This window comes from Ischnura elegans, chromosome X (genome assembly GCF_921293095.1).
Source record: "Ischnura elegans chromosome X, ioIscEleg1.1, whole genome shotgun sequence".
Taxonomy (NCBI): Eukaryota; Metazoa; Arthropoda; class Insecta; order Odonata; family Coenagrionidae; genus Ischnura; species Ischnura elegans.
The window spans coordinates 109,462,095-109,481,717 of record NC_060259.1 but is presented as its reverse complement, the minus strand read 5'-3'; the positions used below and the strand labels follow the sequence as shown (position 1 = coordinate 109,481,717).

The following is a 19,623-nucleotide window of genomic DNA, read 5'->3' as shown; positions in this document are numbered from 1 at the left end:
TGTTTGACACAAAGATTTATAGTTACAACAAGGCTACTAATATTCAAAATGGTCCAAACAGGACAATTTCGGAAGAAACAAGCGTAGCATAAGCGCATTCAAACAAGACGAGACGGACTGGAAACTTTAGGCAACGCAAACTGTGTATATCACATTGCTGCGCCTTCGCTTTGAAGGCAACGACGTCACATGCAAGATCGGACATGTTTTTCCCGTGCTCCTTCGCTCATAGCCTCGTAGCTTGAAATATGGAGGGGAGGGAGCGTGCTCCTTCCCCTCCGTATTTCGTTGCTTGCTACGAAGACGCGCGCTCCTTCCCCTGGACCTCTCCTTTCGCGCTCTTCACTTATAAGCATTTCTGATTTCTTCCATCCACAATTTAGTCCAACAATGAACACACTCGTTCAAATTTTTTAAAGCGCAGGTTTTGACACCAATATAATTTTCAGTTGCAATAATCCTCATATTAGCGTCTGAAGATGATTTTCTGGAAAATCAGGTCCTCAGCGTAATGGAAATTACTCGGCAAGACAGATATTGACTATTAACCAGGTATGTCCTTCAAAACTACGCATTTCTCTACGTTTGATAAGCGATTACTTTATGCAGTATAAATGCCACGGGATGCCCACTCGTGGCAGTAAATTTAGTGCACCCCCCGTAGCGAAAAACCCTGCGCGATCTTCCATGTTCACCTCTGGGGTACCGACGTGACGGCGCGATGCTTACAAGAAAAGCAAACAGGAGCATTTTAAAAATATGTCACTAAGGGAGAAACTCCCCTGCCTGCCGCTTGTTTTTGACCTAGGGTTTCAGATGACTGACTCACACTAGAAACCAAGGCCACTCAGTTCCCCTTAGACTTGCGACCGGTGAAGGGGAGGGGGGAAGATAGGAAGTTTGTGTAAGAGGCGCGCCCTCATTTTCGGCTGCAATTTCTGGGAAAAAAGGTGCGCCTCTTACACGCGCTTATACGGTATATTCCTATTAATAGCCTTAGAAACCTTTTTTATGTTAACAGTTATGGTTTAAAATCTCTTTAACAATGGTAGGCACACATTGAAAGAAGTTTATTCTCATAAAAAAAATTCTTACGTGCTTTTGAAATTCCCTCCCAACATGCTGGCGGGCTAATATCTAGGAAAAAAATGCTTTCTAGCTCGGGGGTTTGCATCGCACTGCTGGCAGGTGACGAATTTTCAAACCTGTCTTAAACAAATTATTGTGTCACTCAGGCCCTTTTGCTGCTCATCCAAATGATACTTTGGATACAATTCTATTGCTTGCATAGTTTGTGAATGATAAATTATAACTGGCTTTAATTTGAAGTCCCCCAAGGCATTACCACCAAGCAGCAACATGAAATGGTCCTTATGTGCCTTGAAACCTAACCCAGATATTTCTTCCCTGAAATTGAAAATTAATAGAGGGGGAAAGGAGCCACACTCAATCACAGCTTGTAGTTCATTAGAAAATGTTACGGCGGCTGTGTTATCAGCAATTGCAGTTTCACTTAATATCACAGCACTAAAATGCCAGCTTGCCGTTTAAAATTCTAGAACCAACCAAAGGTTCCACTATATGTCTCAAAGCAGTCACCACACTCGTCTTTTTTTATAGATTCAAATAATTCCACAGCTTTTGCACAAACAACTGCCTGCAATAGAGGAACATCATTTGACTGTTTATGATAAATCAAGGTAATTAGAAGTATTTCAGTTTTTTTTTCAGCAATTAGGGATGTGCGAGTACTCGAAAGCTCAAGCCAAGTCGAGCAGTTGTACTCGACTTGAGAGATTCGAGTAGTATTACAAATGTTGACTCCAGTTGAGTAGTTTCAGTTACAGAGCTGTCGAAGGCAGTACGCTCAGAAATTTGCCGACTGGAGGTGCTATCATATAACTTATGTAAAATCATCATAATATAATTCCCTGAATTGGGAGTTTCATCTTGTTTATACACAGCAGTCAACCACTAGAGCAGTCGACGTGGGTGCCAAATACCTTTTCGTCAGCCATGGCGTCCGACCGTCCCAGCACAGCGGCCTATTCGGAGTAATCGGAGTGGACCACACCATTGCTCATACTTTCCTATGCGATACTTTTGTACCCTACCATACTTTCTTTACTCAAACAACAAGGGAATAAATACAAATTGTTAGGATTTTTATGGAAAAAATGAAACTTTTAGATTTTAGCGGGCCATGCCGGTTTTTCCCGGTGTTCGACATCACAAGTAGCCTTCTTGAGCACTAGGTACGGCGAATGCTAATTTTTGTTTATTCCTTTATTTCGTTTAGTTTCCATTTAACAGAACTAACAGAAAATAGTTGCTACGGTTGATTAAACCAAGTAAGAAAGAAAGAAAACATCTTTTTTTGATCTACAAAGCTATAGCTAAGTTCTATAGTTTGTTCGCTTCATCCACTAAAATTCCATGAATATTCAAGATACATATAAATCGTTGACATAACTTTTAATTAACTTCCCAAGGTTCCCATACCTTGAAACTTAGGAAACAAAGTACTTGACGAGATACAAAAGTGTGTAGCGTTACATTACAGTAATACTGTATCATGGAGACGTCAAAACCTCCTGCCTGAGTATGTAGAACAATTTGTTTTCCTGCATGAGAATTTGAAAGGATCAAATATTACATGGTACATTTACCTATACAATATTAAATACAATTGTACAAATATCTTTGTTGAGGGTGGTTCTGAGCAGTTTGGATACATCCTTTGATGACATATTACGAGAGGTTAATTCATTTAAATTATTCTATTGGAACTGTTTAACACGTTCAGCGCGGCTTCGGCCATATTGACCAAAACATGTACTTTGTCTAAACGCCAAGCCCTTCTTTTGGCCACTCATAGCACGCCGTGGGTCACAGCTCCTTCGGTGCCGCTTATATGACGTGACCAATGCGGCGTGCATAGCCGAATGAACACAAAATCTCAAATGAAAAGGATCCAAGTATTAAAACGTAATAATAATAATAATTATTATAATAATTTTTATTGTTCCTAGAGATCACATGTTCCGGTGACATTGGAAGTCGTCAAAATAAAGTAAATAATTAAAGTAATAGTTACAAGAATAAAGAAAAGCACTTTGGCACAATAGGTGAATTCGCGTAAAAGGCTGTGGCAGGGAATGTGTTAAGACACATTAATTTTCATTTATTTCCTAATTGTGACTCGACTACCATCAACGTTCCTTGTTCTTTTTCCCTTTTTACACATTAGCTTGGGATTGAAAAAAATGAGAATATGTTGGAGCATGCTTTGCTGTATTGCCTAGTTCAAGAATTACCATACTCAACTCGACTCGATAGTCGCGAGTAGTTTTCAACTTGACTCGAGGTCAAAAAGTGCTACTTGCACATACCTACCAGCAATGAACTTCGTGTATGCATTGACCGCTTAGCTGAAGTTGATGTGGCTGATGTCACTGACATCTTAACTTCGTCTTCATTCAGAATAATATTGCAGACTGTCGATGTTGTGAGCTTAGACTTGCGTACTATATCGCTTTGACGCTCTCCATTTTCAAAGCAACTGATCAATTTCAATTTCTCTTCTAGGTTTATGATTTTTCCATACAACTTTATTTTTCTATGCTTATTCCTATTTTTTGCCATTTTTTGCTTGATTTTTACTCCGCACGGCTCTATTATAATCACCTTCTACTGCTAAAGAGCTGCCGCACTGTATTCCTGAGATGCAGAAGGCCTACGACTGCTGGGAGGAAAAAAGCCTATGCGTTTGAGACTTTCTCTCCGACCCTTTTATGTGTTGATGCTATTCATACGCAACTTAGCCACTGCTCTATTTCTCCCCTGTGGATACTGATGAATTTGAATGCTTTAGGGTGGACCATTTACACAGAACTCAATACGCCCAATAGCCTATGATGGCAAAAATTACATCTCAAACTGTATTGTTTTAAAACAAAATTTCCACTAGCTCCAAACTTAACCTGTTAATGCCTAGCGGTACCATATGGTACCAGCTGGTAGTGCAATGCTAAATGTAATTTTATTGTCATTTATCGTAATTTATTTGGGTTTTTGAGAGTTTTAAATTGATAAGAATGTTTTGAATTACATTTTTCTGAAAAGTCTGCTTTTTCAAAGCTGTAATTAATGTACGGTAAAACTTTGATTTTACGCAGTTGGACGAACCGAAATATGGGCACTGTGTAAAATCAAAGTGTGTAAAAATCAAGAGTTGGTATTGAGGAAGAGTATAATTTTCAAGATAATACTTGCTCATTATTTTTAGAACGCTTAGCCAGCTAGAACGCTAGCTTAATTTAAGCCAGAACCGGAACCAGAAAAAGACTCATATGTGAAGTTTTATGGTAAAAGAGCATGAAATCCTTTTCAATTTCATCAGATATATGCTTCCCCGATTCAATTACTCATTTGGAGGCAAGAAAATGAAGCCTAATAATCTTATTAACTCACAAGCAACACCACAGATGACGTGTTACCATAAGAGAAACAAAGCTGCATTCCTGAACAATGTTCCCCATGGTTGAACAACATGGTTGAATTGCTAGCATTTCTGGCACTAAGATTACTTCTGTTACCCAGGAAAAATTTCGGAATGATGATACTAAAAGCTCAGAGAAGCTAATTTTCGAAAATATTCCCATTAAAAGCAGTTTACAGGAAATCCATTTAACCACCTGCAGACAAACAAAGATTGGAGATTGAATAAATGAGATGCATGAGGATAGTCATCCAAATTAATCCCATTAACAGGGAGCAAAATTTCTCTAATACATCACAAAGGCTTTACACCCAGTGGGCCTGGGTTCATGTCCTGGCAGTAGCAGAAACTTATCAGAGATGGCCCTATCCCCACTTGACTGTAATGTGGAGAGTACTTCCAGTGCACCACTCTGTCCAGTAGATGGGACGTCAAGTCCTGGTCCCTTTGGAGCCTATCATTACCGCGGTCTGGCTAATGCCAACACAAGGTTCCTATCCCCCCAGCCCTTACTTCTTGGCGCTAATGACCCCAGCTGTCGGTTACCTCCTTCCAAATAGCATACCATAGATTATAGGGAGCACACAGGACCCGGGATATTCGGAAATTCAGATTTTTCCGGTGTTTAGATAACTTTTTTAAGTGAGCTATTTAAATAACTGCGCAACTACCATCATGCCGCCAGTGATGAATAAAAAAATTATTAATAGCCCGCAACAATTTTCTCTTTTTACAATTTTTACATATTTAAAAAGCATTTTCCCGTGAAATTTTAGCATTAGTAGATTGAATCTACCGGGTATAGCTTCAGTCGGCATTCTTCAATTCAGCACTGGGACCTTTGACTCACGAGCCATGTGACGCATCTTCACGTAATATTTTGCTTCCCCATATCTGATAAAAACACCGGACACTTTTTGTATTTCGATTTAATGGTGCTAAGCCATTCCTGAGTTTAAAGGGACTGCGTTATCACTCACGTCTTGAATTTGACTTCAATGATTCCATGGCGATTGACGACGCGAGTTATTCTCCGCGGACTCCTGTTCCGTTAAAAATAAACGCTTGCCACCTAGCGGAGTTAAGCTAATAGCTATTCAAGTTCCAACCATGTTTAATTTAAACCCACTGACAATGATATACAAGTTGAGTCAGTTCTGATAAGCCCCTTTCCCTGCCTCTATTCGTCCCGTATATGTGGGGTTAGCCCGCGGAATGAGACAACGCATGCTGCTTTTACCATCGTGTTGAATCACCATCGACTTACGTCCATACTAGAAGTACGACTGTCTTTTTGGATCACCTTGGAAGCCAAAATTTTGGCACCGGAGGACTTTTAACGGCTCTTTTCGCCGTTATATTTCGCTGGGGCGATGGAAAAAATAGCGTTGGAAAAATTCTAGAGAACCTTCCCTTAGGGATAGATATTCTGTAGTTCATAATTCTGGATTAACGACCATCTACTGTAATTACAATAAATATGTTATAAACAGCGTCGATCAATAAGTCCATGGAATTGGACCATTTTAGCATTAGCATCATCCTTTGTCAATAGCTTTGCTCAGCCCTTAAAATTTCAGTGATGGATGAAATTCATCTCGTGTATTGAGGAAAAGATAAATGGAAAAATCGTGTACGGTGGTTATTTCAAATTTAATGATCAAGAAAAAAACGAATTATATACGATAGGTGATAATGTTAATATCTCCAGCGATCATCTGTCTTAATGTGTCTTAAAGTGAATGTTAACGCCGCAATGAAAAGTGATATCTGTTATGACGTGATCTATCGTTTGCAAAATTCAGGGCTGACTAAAGGACCAGCCCAACCGCGCTCTTGCCTGGATGCCGAATACCCTTCGGACCTTCTTCCGTCCGGACACCCGTGGTCCTTTTTTAATTCCTCGCCGAGAGATTGTTTTTTGCGCACGTTGTTATTACTGCACAGTAACCGAATTTCCCCCACCCCTATCTTTCTTATTTAACGGAAAATATTTTATTTAAATTGTTTGTAGAACATTATAAATTGATTCTTTCTTATTTAACGAAAAATATTTTATGAAAAATGTTTATAGATCATAATAAATCGAAAAACAATTTCATACACCGTATTAGCACAAATCTAAGACAAACACGATTCTAAGACTACCCTCATTTTTTGGAACTCCACTAGGGGAAAAATATTTTTCCTAATAACGATACGATTATAAAATGAATGCAGAAAAACGATCAATGCTTTATTTTTTTGGTAGGTTGCCTATGTCCCAGGAAACGCAGGATTTTGGCGAGTAATTAAGATATTCATTAAAGGTTTCAAACAATATTTTAGATAATAACAGGAATAGTAGTACTTTATCAAGACACATAGGTCATATTGTTGATTCGACCCATATCTATTTCAAAAGGAAAACGCCACCTCACTAAAAAAATGTTTGCTCTCCACTCGGCATTTACACTGCTATTATGAATTTCAGTCTCATATAAAAATTCTTATCCATCAAACACCATTTCCAGTACACGTATTCACGAGAGCAATGTGCATGTTGTGCCTAAAACAACCGCATTCGCCGGCACAGTGACTGGTTGTGAGATGGGTGACGAAGACCAAAAATAGTCTATTACTTGAATTGTTCCTGTCTAATGAATATATTTTTAATATAATTGAGGTAGTGTGTAAAGCGAGAACAATGTTGCGTTAATCGTCAGTGGCACGCCCACCTGGATCTTCGCCTTCATATCTCTACTTGTTTTCTCCAGGTAGCTAGCTCACTCTACTCCCCCACCCCCCTACCGTCATGTGATAGCGGAAACCCAAGGCGCTCTGCAATATTCACGCGCATCTATCCCCGATTCCTTTCTTCGTGTTCAATTATTTTCAGTCCATCTCTTAAAGTTCTCAATAGTTTCTTCGGAGGGGCCATGGATTAAAATTAAACTAGTGAAAATGAAACCTGACTTTATTAAACCCACATGGAAAACACTCGGTGGTTCGAAGTCCAGCAACCCTGGAAAGTAGGGAACCACTCATACGAGGTGAAGTTCGGAAATGATGCTATCGCGTACGGGGGTACGCAGAACATACTGCAGAGGGCGAAGCGTGACCATATGACTGCGCCATGAAATTTTTTACCCTAAAGACACCATTCTTTTCGTCACCCTTCATCAGTAACTCTGACAAGTGAGACTTATATCATAACTCGTAAATTGATAACTGATAACAACCTGATATCATGTTTTCGGAACAAAATGCCGAATTAACTGCCGAGAAGCTCAGCTACGAGGATATCGCATTTCGCCAAAAATCACCATCGTATTTTTCAATCTATTTCCTTGCTTAAAATACGTCGCGTTTGGTCTCGTTTTTTTTAATTACGTGCAAGTTACTAACATTTCAATCTAATAAAAGCATAATAGCAATTGCTGAATATCATTTTTAAATACCTTTTGGGCTAATAGGTGACTTGTTCTCGTGTAAATCGATATTTTTTTCGATGCTAAGGTCTTCGTTATACCATCCCTGCGCGAGCTGGGACCTTTTTTTTATTTTGAAGAAGAGGAAAGCGTCAGAAGGGGGGAGGCGAATGCTGAATGGAGGGGGATAACGGATCTTGGGAAATGCGCTAATTTTACTTTCCCACGGCACTGAGCTTCTCCCAATGGTAGTTCCATCTCTTGGGGAAGATTCCAACTATGTGCTTGTCGTTATTAGCCATAAATGACACATTGTATTTATTTCGTCTCATTTTCGTCAATCGATGGATGCGGGAAAATTATGAGTCGGAACCACGATCTTCAAACGATCAATGCAAGAAACGATACATCGGGGAACGATAGATGCGAGAAAAAAATACATTGTCTATAAGGAACTTTATTTGGGACCAGAAACGGCGAACGATCAATGCGGGAACGATAGATCGAGGTTCCACCGTATAACTTTTCTTTTGAAAGCGGCAGTGTAATGACTTCTTTTCTCTGCTATCGTAATACATACTCTGAAACCATAACTGTATCGATCTCTCTAATCAGAGGCAAATCATGTTCCCTTCATTCCGTTGCTCTGGGAAAAATGGAAGGACTTTGTAGCAGTTTATATCGCGACGGCATTGAGGCTTTACCGTTACAATCCTAGGCGGATCTAGGGATCAGATCACGGGGGCAGATACCCCCCAGACACTTAAAAAATGTGCAAGATTTTGATTACCGTCACATTATCGTTGCGCTCGTTTTGTATCATGAGGTATCCCACTGCCCCCCCCCCCCCTCCAGAACAAAATCCTGGATACGGCTTTGCTTGTGCCCCCCCACTCCCTAGTAAGAAATCCAGGATCCCCCTCTGGTTAAAATTTAGGTAAATTGTAATCAATCACACAAAAATGTTGTAAGTTGGTCAAGCTCTAACTTAAATGGAGCCGAAACCAGGGTAAAGCAGGTGATCTCGTGGACACGGCAGAAGTGCACCCGGCGATTGATTGGCACGCACGCTTTACCTACTGCCTAAAATGGCAATAGTTTTTCACTTAAACACAAAATTAAATAAGCTAAATTACTGTTCAGGTATTATTGACGTTGATTTTTCGTTGTATGTATAGCTATATATATTAGGTGGCACACTCAGGTATCCATAATTTTTTCCGACGAAAATTATGCAACCCGATTGACGTCGAGAATTTTTCAATCCATTGTAATGCGAACCCTCTTTTCTGCAGGAGTTAGGAGGAAAAACCTTGCCTTAGATAGGTGCAAATAGGTAAATTATAATTCACTTGGTTTGACATATATAAAGACATAATAAATACCTGCTGAAACATGTTATTTTCACTTTCACTTTACTTTATCACACGTCAAATATTTCCACACAAACTTTACGGTTGCGACGTAAAACTGGCAAGTTCCAGGTCGACACATGCGAAAATCGTGTAATGCTGTGTTGCCATAAGCGGAAATCTTCTCTCGTTTTCAGGGCGCAACGCGCGAGAATTAGTAACGTCGCACCGAAAGCTCGCTGTCGCCTGGTTCAAACGCAGGGAGCGTAGTGTCCACAGCGCATAGCAGGTTGTCAAGGTTAGCGGTCTTCCAATCACAGGATTGAGGGTGTTGAATAAACGTTCAAATTTTTCGACACAAAGGCCATCTAGATTTAGATCGAAAGTGGTCGCTGCAGCCAGTGGGAAGCCTAATTGGGTGGAAGGGGGACTAAGTAGTGACCGAGGGAGGGGAAACCAAGCCAGTCGAGGAAAGTAAACAAGCTGATGAGAAGTGGTGTCATATTTCAGGAGGGGGGAGAGAGAAGGTCTGCGCTGAGAAAAGATGTTTTTTTTTTCTTCAGGCAACATTCGTTTCCACGCTTTTCTGACACATGCGACGATGCTCGCCACAATGAATAGAAGTGCGCTCACTACGAACGAAGTTGAACATTTCTGGGAAGGTATTATTATCAAGATTGAGAGATTTTTAAGGTTTTAGGACGAAATTCACGGCTTTTTCCAGGTTTTTTCACGGTAGACGAAATTCACGGCTAATTCACGGTTTTAAGGTTTTCACGGTTGAGTGGGAACCCTGATTACGGATAGAAAATGTGGCTATAGGTTAATTTTGTTCACATAATGATGTCATCCAAATATCTGAGACACCTAGTTGTCCCCATTCTTTCAGAATCTCATACCCTATGTGAACTCTCTCACCAAGGCTTAAGAGGTGGGATGCATAATTGTAAACCTAAACCCTATATAGAAAGATGAGAAGGAAGAGAATGCATACTCAATTAGGAAGTGGGTATGAGAGGGTACTTGGTGGGGGGAAAATCCAAAGACAGCTGGCGGCAGGAGACGACTACATGACTGGCATCTCTTTGACAAGAAGCAGCCTAACCATTTCAATTATTTTCGTCTTACATATCTCAATCCCACTCAGACACTTTGCACACTTCCATCTGCTTGCAAAGCCAAAATAACTTACAGATACTGCTTACAATGTAGCATGTGCTACTGTAAAGAGAGGATCAATACCTTCCTTATGACTGAGGAAAGATGAATAGCTTGAGTGGATGCTCGAATTAAAAGTTGCTGTTCGAAAAGGTGGACAATCAACTGAGTTTATGTCACAAGAAATATTTAGGAATGTTGAAGAGTGAAGTGAAGGGAGGCCGAGCCGCAAAGCACCCAATAGGTCTCAAAGAAAAGGGAGCAAGAACCCGTTTTGGGCGATGAAGAGATTGTAGCACAGGAAAGGATTTCTCGTAATCCTGATTACCAACCTACTGTTTCACGAACCATCCCCAACCACTATTTGTGAACTGTTCTTTGATGAAGAAGTCCTTGTGCAATTAGTCAAGTGCAATTAGCAAGAGTCGAATGAGTATGCACAATTCTGCAACTGTAATGACTCAAATATAACGCCTGAGAAACTGAAAGTGTTTGTTGCAATTATTTTCCTAAGTGGGTATAATACGACTCCCAATAAAAGGCACTATTGTGATGTAGCACCAGACACCAGAAATGAACTTGTGTATAACACAATGAGACGTGACAGATTTCTACAAATAAGTAGATTTATTCATTGCTGTTATAACACCACTATGGATAAATCAGATAAGATGCGGGAAATGCACCCTTTTATGGAGATGGTAAAAGAAGGGATTCAGTGGATATTTCAGAGAAAAAGTGTTTGAGTTTCAATGAGTTGATAATACAGGGTGTGGCAACATAACTTCCTTTTTTAAAATGGGTGCCATTCAGTCAGTAGATGTCGTAGCGGAGCGCCAGTGGTCTCGTCCGAGAGTCGTGAATATGACGCTTTGTTTCTGCAAAATTCAATCGCCATCGTGCGTCGTTCAGTCTGCCCACGCTTCAAGAGCATAGGTGGCTGATTTGAAGGAACACTTCCCTGAGCGCTTCATCGCAACGAGTGAGTGGCCGGCCCTCTCTCCCGATTTGGCCCCTTGCGATTTTTTCAATGGAATCTTTTGATATCTCCTGTTTATGTGCACAGTCCAAGGACCCTGCAAGGTTTGAATACCAACATTCGGGGTGAATTTGCCAGAATACCACCTGATATGCTGGTAACAGTCATGGCAAATGCCAGAAAACAGTTTACTCAGAGTCTGTCGAATGGGGGACGTCACCTACCTGGCTTGGTATTCAAAATGGTGTGAAACAGAACTTAAGATATGTGCCAACATTGTAAAACATAAGTAAAAAGTTTCTGATCAATACAATGGGATTTAATAAGTTTTGAAATGAGGAAATTATGTTGCTGCACCCTGCATACTATTTTGGAAGACATGACTGTTAGCAATTAATGAGGGGGAGGCCAATGAGGTTTAGCAACAAAGTGTGATGCCTCCATAGCTCAGATAGCTCCTTTGTAAAACCTAAGAAAGAGAAAACCTACGAAAAAGAATTTGGAAAGGTAGTGTGAGGAAGAAGAAATGGTCGTGGCCCATTTTTAGTAGGAGTCTGGATGCAATGATGCACAACACATAGATGCTGATGCAGAAATCCAGAAAAAGGGTAACTCAAATTGAGTTCCAATGGGCAACGGTACGGTCACACCTGGATACAAGAATCCCCCCAAATCTCCAGGACATGCTCAACTATGCAGAGGAAGTGCGACTGGAATGAGGTGATTGGCTGCAAAAATAGATATGCAATTGATCCATGTTTCAAAGAATGCATTCAGTTGACATTGGTCTACCTTCTTTCTCGTGTCCCCAATGAAATAGGTTTGACGGGCACAACTACCTAGTAAAATCCAAACCCCAGTGGCAACGGTATGCTACTGAAAACTGAACCAGTGGAATAAGAACAGAATGCTTGAAATGCAATGTAGGGTTATGCATTGACTGCTTTGCTCCTCTCCATGCGCAGCAACAATTGAGTGAAGCACAAAAATGAATTTATTCTTGCTCTCTATGTCATTGATACATAAATTCTATTTTTACAATCACTGATATTTAATAATTATTTTAACATTATCGATATTTTAGCATACTTTTGAGTGGAGATGAATGTATTTTGTGAAAAATAAAAATATTAATCATTTTTGGCATTAAAATGTTTTTCAAATTTTGATTTTTTGACCTTGCCTTAACCCCTCAAGCCAGGTATAAGTATTTGGGTATTTAAATCCTCAGGGGGTATTTACATGTGCCCGAAATCTATGGCCTGGACACCCACTACTTGTAATTGCGATACCTAAAAAAGTACTTCACCAAATTTTAGTAAACTTGGTGAGATTTTGTATTATTTACGTAATAACTTCTACCTGGAATTTTATGAATGTGCCTCAACTTTATGTATACATTTTATGCATTCATTTACAGGATTTTATTTTTTTTTTCGAAGTTTTTTTTTTAATCGTCCATTTTATTGTTGGGTTTTGTGGAAAATTGAAACAGATACCGTATAAGCGCGTGTAAGAGGCGCACCTTTTTTCCCAGATATTGCAGCCGAAAATGGGGGTGCGCCTCTTACACAAACTTCTTATCTTCCCCCCCTCCCCTTCACCGGTTGCAAGTTCAAGGGGAACTGAGTGGCCTTGGTTTTCAGCGTGAGTCAGTAATCTGAAACCCTGGGTCAAAATCAAGCGGCAGGCAGGGGAGTTTCTCCCTTAGTGACGTATTTTTAAAATGCTCCTGTTTGAATTTCTTGCAAGCACCGCGCCGTCATGTCGGTACCCCAGAGGTGAACATTGAAAAGATCGCGCGGGGTGATTCGCTCCGGAGCACGCGCTAAATTTATTGCCGCGAGTGGGCATCCCGCGGCATTTATACTGCATATAGTAATATTGATGTCAAAACCTGCCGTTGAAAAAAATCGAACGAGTGTGCTCATTGTTGGACTTAATGGTGGATAGAAGAAATCGGAAATGCTTATAAGTGAAGAGCGCTGAAGGAGAGGTCGAGGGGAAGAGGGCTCCCTCCCCTCCGTATTTAAAGCTACGAGCAAAGGAGCAAGGGAAGAACACGTCCGATCTTGCATGGGACGTCGTTGCCTTTAAAGCGAAGGGGCGAAGGCGCAGCAATGTGATACACGCAGTTTGCGCTGCCTGAAGTTTCCAGTCCGTCTCGTCTTGTTTGAATGCGCTTATGCTACGCTTGTTTCTTCCGAAATTGTGCTGTTTGGACTATGTTGAATATTAGTAGCCTTATTTTAGCTATAAATCTTTGTGTCAATCAATTAGAGCTCAAAAAACTTAAATGCTGTAAGATATACGTCGCGTTAGGTCTAATTCTTTTCAGAACCTCGTGCGTGTCATACAATTGCTGAAAGATATCGAGATATCTTCGAGCTCAGAAGGTGACTCACGTAGCATTTGACCTCCAGAAACTCAGGGAATTGAACCTGGTGGACCGAAAAAGGTCAGTTGGTGGAATGGGGTAGGGATGAAACACGTTTCCATTGTTCCCCTGTAACTTGATATTTTCCTGTGGAGTCTCGGAAAGGAAAAAAACGGCAGAGGCATTAGCTGATGGAGAGCCGAGTGTAGTTCTGTTAGGCCCCTTGCACACACACCGATTTTGGACGGCCGGTAAAATATCGGCCGATATTTTACCGGCGAAGCGATGCTTGCACACACGCCGGATTTTTACCGGTCAAACGATACGTTGCTAAGTTTTTGAGCCGGCGTCGGCGATCCACAGTGACAATAGCCGGCAGCTAACCGGCATTTTGCTGGTGCCGGCGTGTGGTCGGTACGTGTGCAAGCTCCAATGCTCTCCCATTGTTCACTATTGGAATGTGGACGGCCGATATTTTACCGGCCGTCCAAAATCGGTGCGTGTGCAAGGGGCCTTAAATCTACGACGTGGTTATTATCCTACGGCGCTGAGATTGCCCCAATTGTTGTTCAATCTCTTGGGAAAGCTCATGCCATTTGCCTGTCGTGTTTTGCCTTAACATTTTCCACGGCTGCAATTCTATTGCAATACTCTTGCGAGAGCTTTCAAACAAAATTGTTCGTGAGTAGGACAAGCAACGTAGAGCGATGGCGTATGCAAAGAGAGGATCGGAACTCTTTCTACTCCCTCTTATGCCGCCGCAGTTATCAAAATTTCCTCTTTCAAATAGTACTGAAAGAGGACATTTCGATAACTGTCGAAATTCCAGGCATACGTCTGCAACACCATACGATAGGATAAAAAAAATGTCGCAAAATTTTTTTTTCTTTATAGCTTCGATCCTCAAAATAGGGGTGCGCCTCTTACACGTGTGCGCCTCTTACACAAGCTTATATGGTACTTAAAATATCATGAACAACAGTTATTTATTTTGATTATAAAACCAAAATATTTAAAAAATATTGCTTTTCTGTTATTATGTATAAGCTTTTTCCTGCGCGCCGATGTTATCGCCGATTCTGCCCGCCGATTCGTGCCCACATCTTCTCGCAACAGAAATCTAGACACAAACGAAGGAAACGTTATATGACATGTTTTAAAAATCGGTTACTTTTTCATTTTATTTATTCGTCATTGCATATAATTATCATCCACATACCTACTCCATTTGTCATTCCAACTCCGGAATCAAAATTTCAATTTTGAAATTAGCTCAAAACGAACAAACGTCTTCAAAATCATCTGGAATAACTTCATCCTGAGCGTAATCCCGAACACCAACAGCACTCAAATCACTCTAGGATGAAATAGATCCCTTATCACTGTCACTTTTGTCCAAAAGACGCAACAGGTCTTCATCTGTAACGCAATATTCTGTTGAAGCACTCGCCATGTCTCACGGGTCACAAACAACACAAACAACTTCAGGTAAAGGCAAAAAAAATAATTCCTACAGGGTTTTGACGAATAGAAAAAGATGGCAGCATCGTACAATCTTTTCTAGGGTAGACCCAAAGAAAGATAAAGAAAAAACCGAGAGACGGCATAAAGGGAAGGGTCATAAATGGGATGAGGCAAGTGGACGTACCCCGTACGTCGAAACGCTGGAGGGACAGATAATAGGGTCCGTACGCGCGTACATCGAAATGGCTTGAGAGGTTAAATGCCAAGCAGTACCATATGGTACCAAGATGTATCTCCATTTGTGCTAAAAGAATAAAATTTACACCTAATTACTCAGAATTTCATTGATATTAAAATACAAGATAACCACAAAAATTCCTGAAACTTTTTAATTCGATCGTTACCAAGTTAATTAATGATCTAAATTAACGATGTACTGTCATTCACTAAATGAGATGAAATAAATTACTTCGGTAGGTCGGCTATCTGGACCACATGACAAGTAATGTTTTAGGCTATTGGGCAGCAATGGGTTTCGACGAATATACAAACAAAGAATAAGATTTGAGAAAAGAAATACATTTAACATGCCTAACATGAGAGTAATTTGGCGTCCACTAAGCATTAAATCAAGAGAATGTAAAGGGTATTTGATTAGGCTTAGCAGAGTCGGGATATTTCCCCAAGGAATAAATAAGCGCTACATCGAAATTGTGTTAAGCAAGGCATGGAAATTCTTAAATTTGGCAGTAGGGTTAGTTATCCTTATGTTATCATATGTTGAACAGCAATCGCACAATATTCATCCTTCTGAGTCTTCTATATCTTTCTCGTGACTAGAAACATAACTCAGCCAAGTGCAATTCAAGCTATAGTCATTCAGGCCATTCAGGTGGAAAATACTGTTTTTCGAATGTTTTGAGTAAATGAAGGCTTAGTGTGGTATCATATGGTTTTTGCAGCTTGTCATAATAATTTCAAGCAAATTCTGTTCCGGGCCTTTACTTGGTCATCTGTGTGCAGGACAATATATACTATCCACTTGTAGAATAACCCAGAATTAATTTTTATCTACCCAGCGTCTGACGCTATTTGCGTATTTAGCACCAGAAAATTTTTTAAATGCTGCTCTTATGAGCAATTTAGACTTTCATACACAGTTGACTGTTCTTTATAAATATTTTTAGTATAAACGATATTTGTGAATCTCTCTCTTAGATATGTATCCACTCTAACAATGCATTTAACTGTCAATAATAGCATGCGTAAGACAGTTGCATAAGTCGATGCACCCAATATCATCAATTCACATCTCTTAAAGCAACAGAGTAAAATAAATATTAACCTGGGTTACAAGTTAATGTCATCACGAATAATCTAATAACAAAATAAATAGAGGGTATAACATAATTTAACAATCTCTATTTAAGTTTTCCGTGTGCTGAAACAGAGTTTCTGCTTTAATATAATTAATCAAAATAAAGTTCAAACCCAATGTTTACATTAACTTTGAACCATTGCAAAAATAACGAACAGATAACCGAGCCGTATATAGACCGCGAACCAGAACCACCGCATCCTGTTTATGGAAGGCGAATGTTCAAATGAACACAAAATCAAAATGAACACGAGAGCTCAAATGAACAGCCAGGGGAGATGAACGGCCTCCAAAAAAAGAACCCCCTCCGAGGAATGAATACCCTCCGAAAAAAGAATACCTTCCGAAAACACCTGTTCCAACCGTTCAATAGCTATACTGTTCATATTCGTTGATGGAGGGGAATGATAGAGAAGGAAGGGGAGGGGCTCAGTCGTCTATGATGCACTTTGGCGGCCTTGGATGATCTGCATCGTAACTACCACCTTTCGTGACCAATACACACTTGCTGGAGTAAGCTGCAGTTCAAAATACATCGTCCTGAGCATGCCTCTTGGACCGAATACGCCGCCCATTTGCAGCATAGACATGAAGAGTTTTAGAGAACTGTTATTTCATTTCAGTGAAAAGTTTGTTTTGGCAGTTCGGTTCTTTTTGACCCATCTCTAGGGCCGACCCTCCGCGTCCATGTGAAACGGGCCTAGGTTGGTGAATAGATAGATATCGTTCCACGTGAGGGACAGAAAATGATTGGGAGGATACTCTGAAAGCCCCCAGTTCACCCCTCGATATCCCTAAAAAAAATGAAAATGGCGGAAAAATAATTGACTTTTAGGGTACCTTACGTCACACATTTAGCTATTGCTCCCGAACTATTCCACTCATCGGAAAGATCATCACGGATTTGAATACTACAAGGATGCGGGCTTCCCCTGACCTCAGTTTTGTTCCACTTTGCTGAACGATGTCTCCGCAATGACGCATCAAAGATGAAAATGGAATTAAAATTTTCATTAAAATGATAGTAAAAATAAAACGGTGGGTCTCGTCGGTTAATTCAATTACCCTAACATGGGCCCCAGGCTGAACGCACACCATCAATACATCAACATTGAAAAAATTGTTTTCATCACTTTTCGATCTAAGCTAATTCAGGATGAACCCACAAGATGAAACTCGCTTTTGAAAATAATGAGGCGTCTTCTAGAACAAAAGCAAGAAATAACATTAGCTGCCTCTAACCTAAGTTTTAATGTAGACATAACTCCACCCCAGTGGAATGCTATCAAGCAATTGATTAATGTTCTGGATGTTTTTGAAGGAGCAACATTTCTTCCAAGTGGAAGTGCAGTCACAGTTTCTTAAGTTTTCCCCCTTGTGAATAGCATTATTAATTTCCTAAAAACTAAGAAGTTTTTGCATAGTCATCAAAAAGGTTTCGCCAATGATTTGCTGTTTTCCATTAAAATTCGGTATGAATTTCTGGAAAAAGAACAATTATTCACTTTTGCCACAATTCTTGATCCATAATTCAAAATCAGTGTATTTCAAGATTCAAATAAAGTTAAGATGACAAAAAATTAATTGGCTTTACAGACAAGTCTGTCTAAGCAATGTCACCCAACAAAAACAGATACCTTCGGAAAAGTGCAACCGAAAATAGTTGATGTAGAGCAACAACAATCAATGTGGAGAATTCATTCCTGAATTTTATTCCATTCCTTTTTATTCTGAAGAATGAAAAAGCAGATTTTTAAATGTATTTGATATAATCCTTTTTATTTATGCAATCATCAAGTGAAATAGAAGAATAACATTTACTACGCTTCGTGCAATTCTAGTATTCGAGGTATTTGAAATTTGAGATACTCGAATATTCAAGCCATGATTTAATATTTGAATTCAATATTTGAGTTCGAGAAATCTGCTATTCGACCCACCTCTACTATTTTACCATTATTAAATAAAATGTTACATTGAACTAAAAACACTAGTCACTCGGCTAAACTAAAGTGTAGCACTGATAGAGCAACAATATCAGTGCGAGCAAGCCGAAGCATGCATTTGGAAATCTGTGGTAACCTCAATCATGATGGCCCGGAGTAATGGAGAAAGTTATGAATAGTGCTGATAACCTTAATTGTCTACACTCACTGAAACCCCAATTGAGGAGCGTCGATGACTCTCACAAAAATTATTCTTAATGACATGCTTCCAAATTACAAACAGATATCGGTGATGCTGCATAGAACTTCAATCCAGCAAATTCCACGCCGAAGGTTAAGTGGACTAAATGGAGAGACCTGACTGCAAAGCACCCCTCATCATAATCACAAAGAGTTGATTGCTTGATTCAAATTAGTGACTGAAAAGTCAACCCGCATTACCCCACAGGCATTCACGGTTTCTTAATAGTAATTCTCACCATATTCCCATAAAATAAAATTAGTACAACACATGAAAAAAGCAGTTGCTGGCAAGAGAAGATGAGGAATAAGAGAGATTCTACTGATACAAGGAAATATTATCACATCATCTGGCAAACTCCCACCTTGGTCTTGCATTTAGCAATCACCACTGAGAGAACTGACATTTTTCTACCAAATGCAGCTTTTATGCATACATATTTCCTACAATAAAGTTAATATTGGAAGTTTTCAAGCATCAGCATTTATAGAAAGACAAAAAAATAAAACTTTAAGCTAATTATGTATCAGTATTGGAGTAACTTATAGGTTAGAAGTGAACAAAGCGAGGATGGCCTAACATTGAATATGCATCTCAAGCATTTCAATGGCTTATATGATAAACTTACCTCAAATTTGTTAGATGTGTAAGGTGATACATCTAACTCAATGGGAAATGTTATTTTCCTGGAAATTTTACTCATTCTTGACCCTATAACTTCAAATCTTTTGAGGTGTATAGTTAACACTTCAGGAAGCTTCAAGAATAGAATCTGTTTCAATGCATTTTTTAGGAGAAGTTTCTCATCTGTAATAAA

General features: G+C 39.7%; 1 protein-coding gene across 4 annotated transcripts in view; it reads right to left on the bottom strand.

Moving 5' to 3' along the window:
* LOC124170504 (ubiquitin carboxyl-terminal hydrolase 16) overlaps positions 1–19,623 on the bottom strand; it is a 159,057-nt gene that overhangs the window by 25,759 nt on the left and 113,675 nt on the right. For 3 of the 4 annotated variants that reach the window (XM_046549273.1, XM_046549274.1, XM_046549272.1), the window contains one exon: positions 19,435–19,613. The exons of the other annotated variant lie outside the window; for it this stretch is intronic. In XM_046549273.1, the coding sequence (XP_046405229.1) occupies positions 19,435–19,613 (179 nt within the window). The remainder of the gene's footprint in view (positions 1–19,434; positions 19,614–19,623) is intronic. 4 annotated transcript variants of the gene reach the window in all.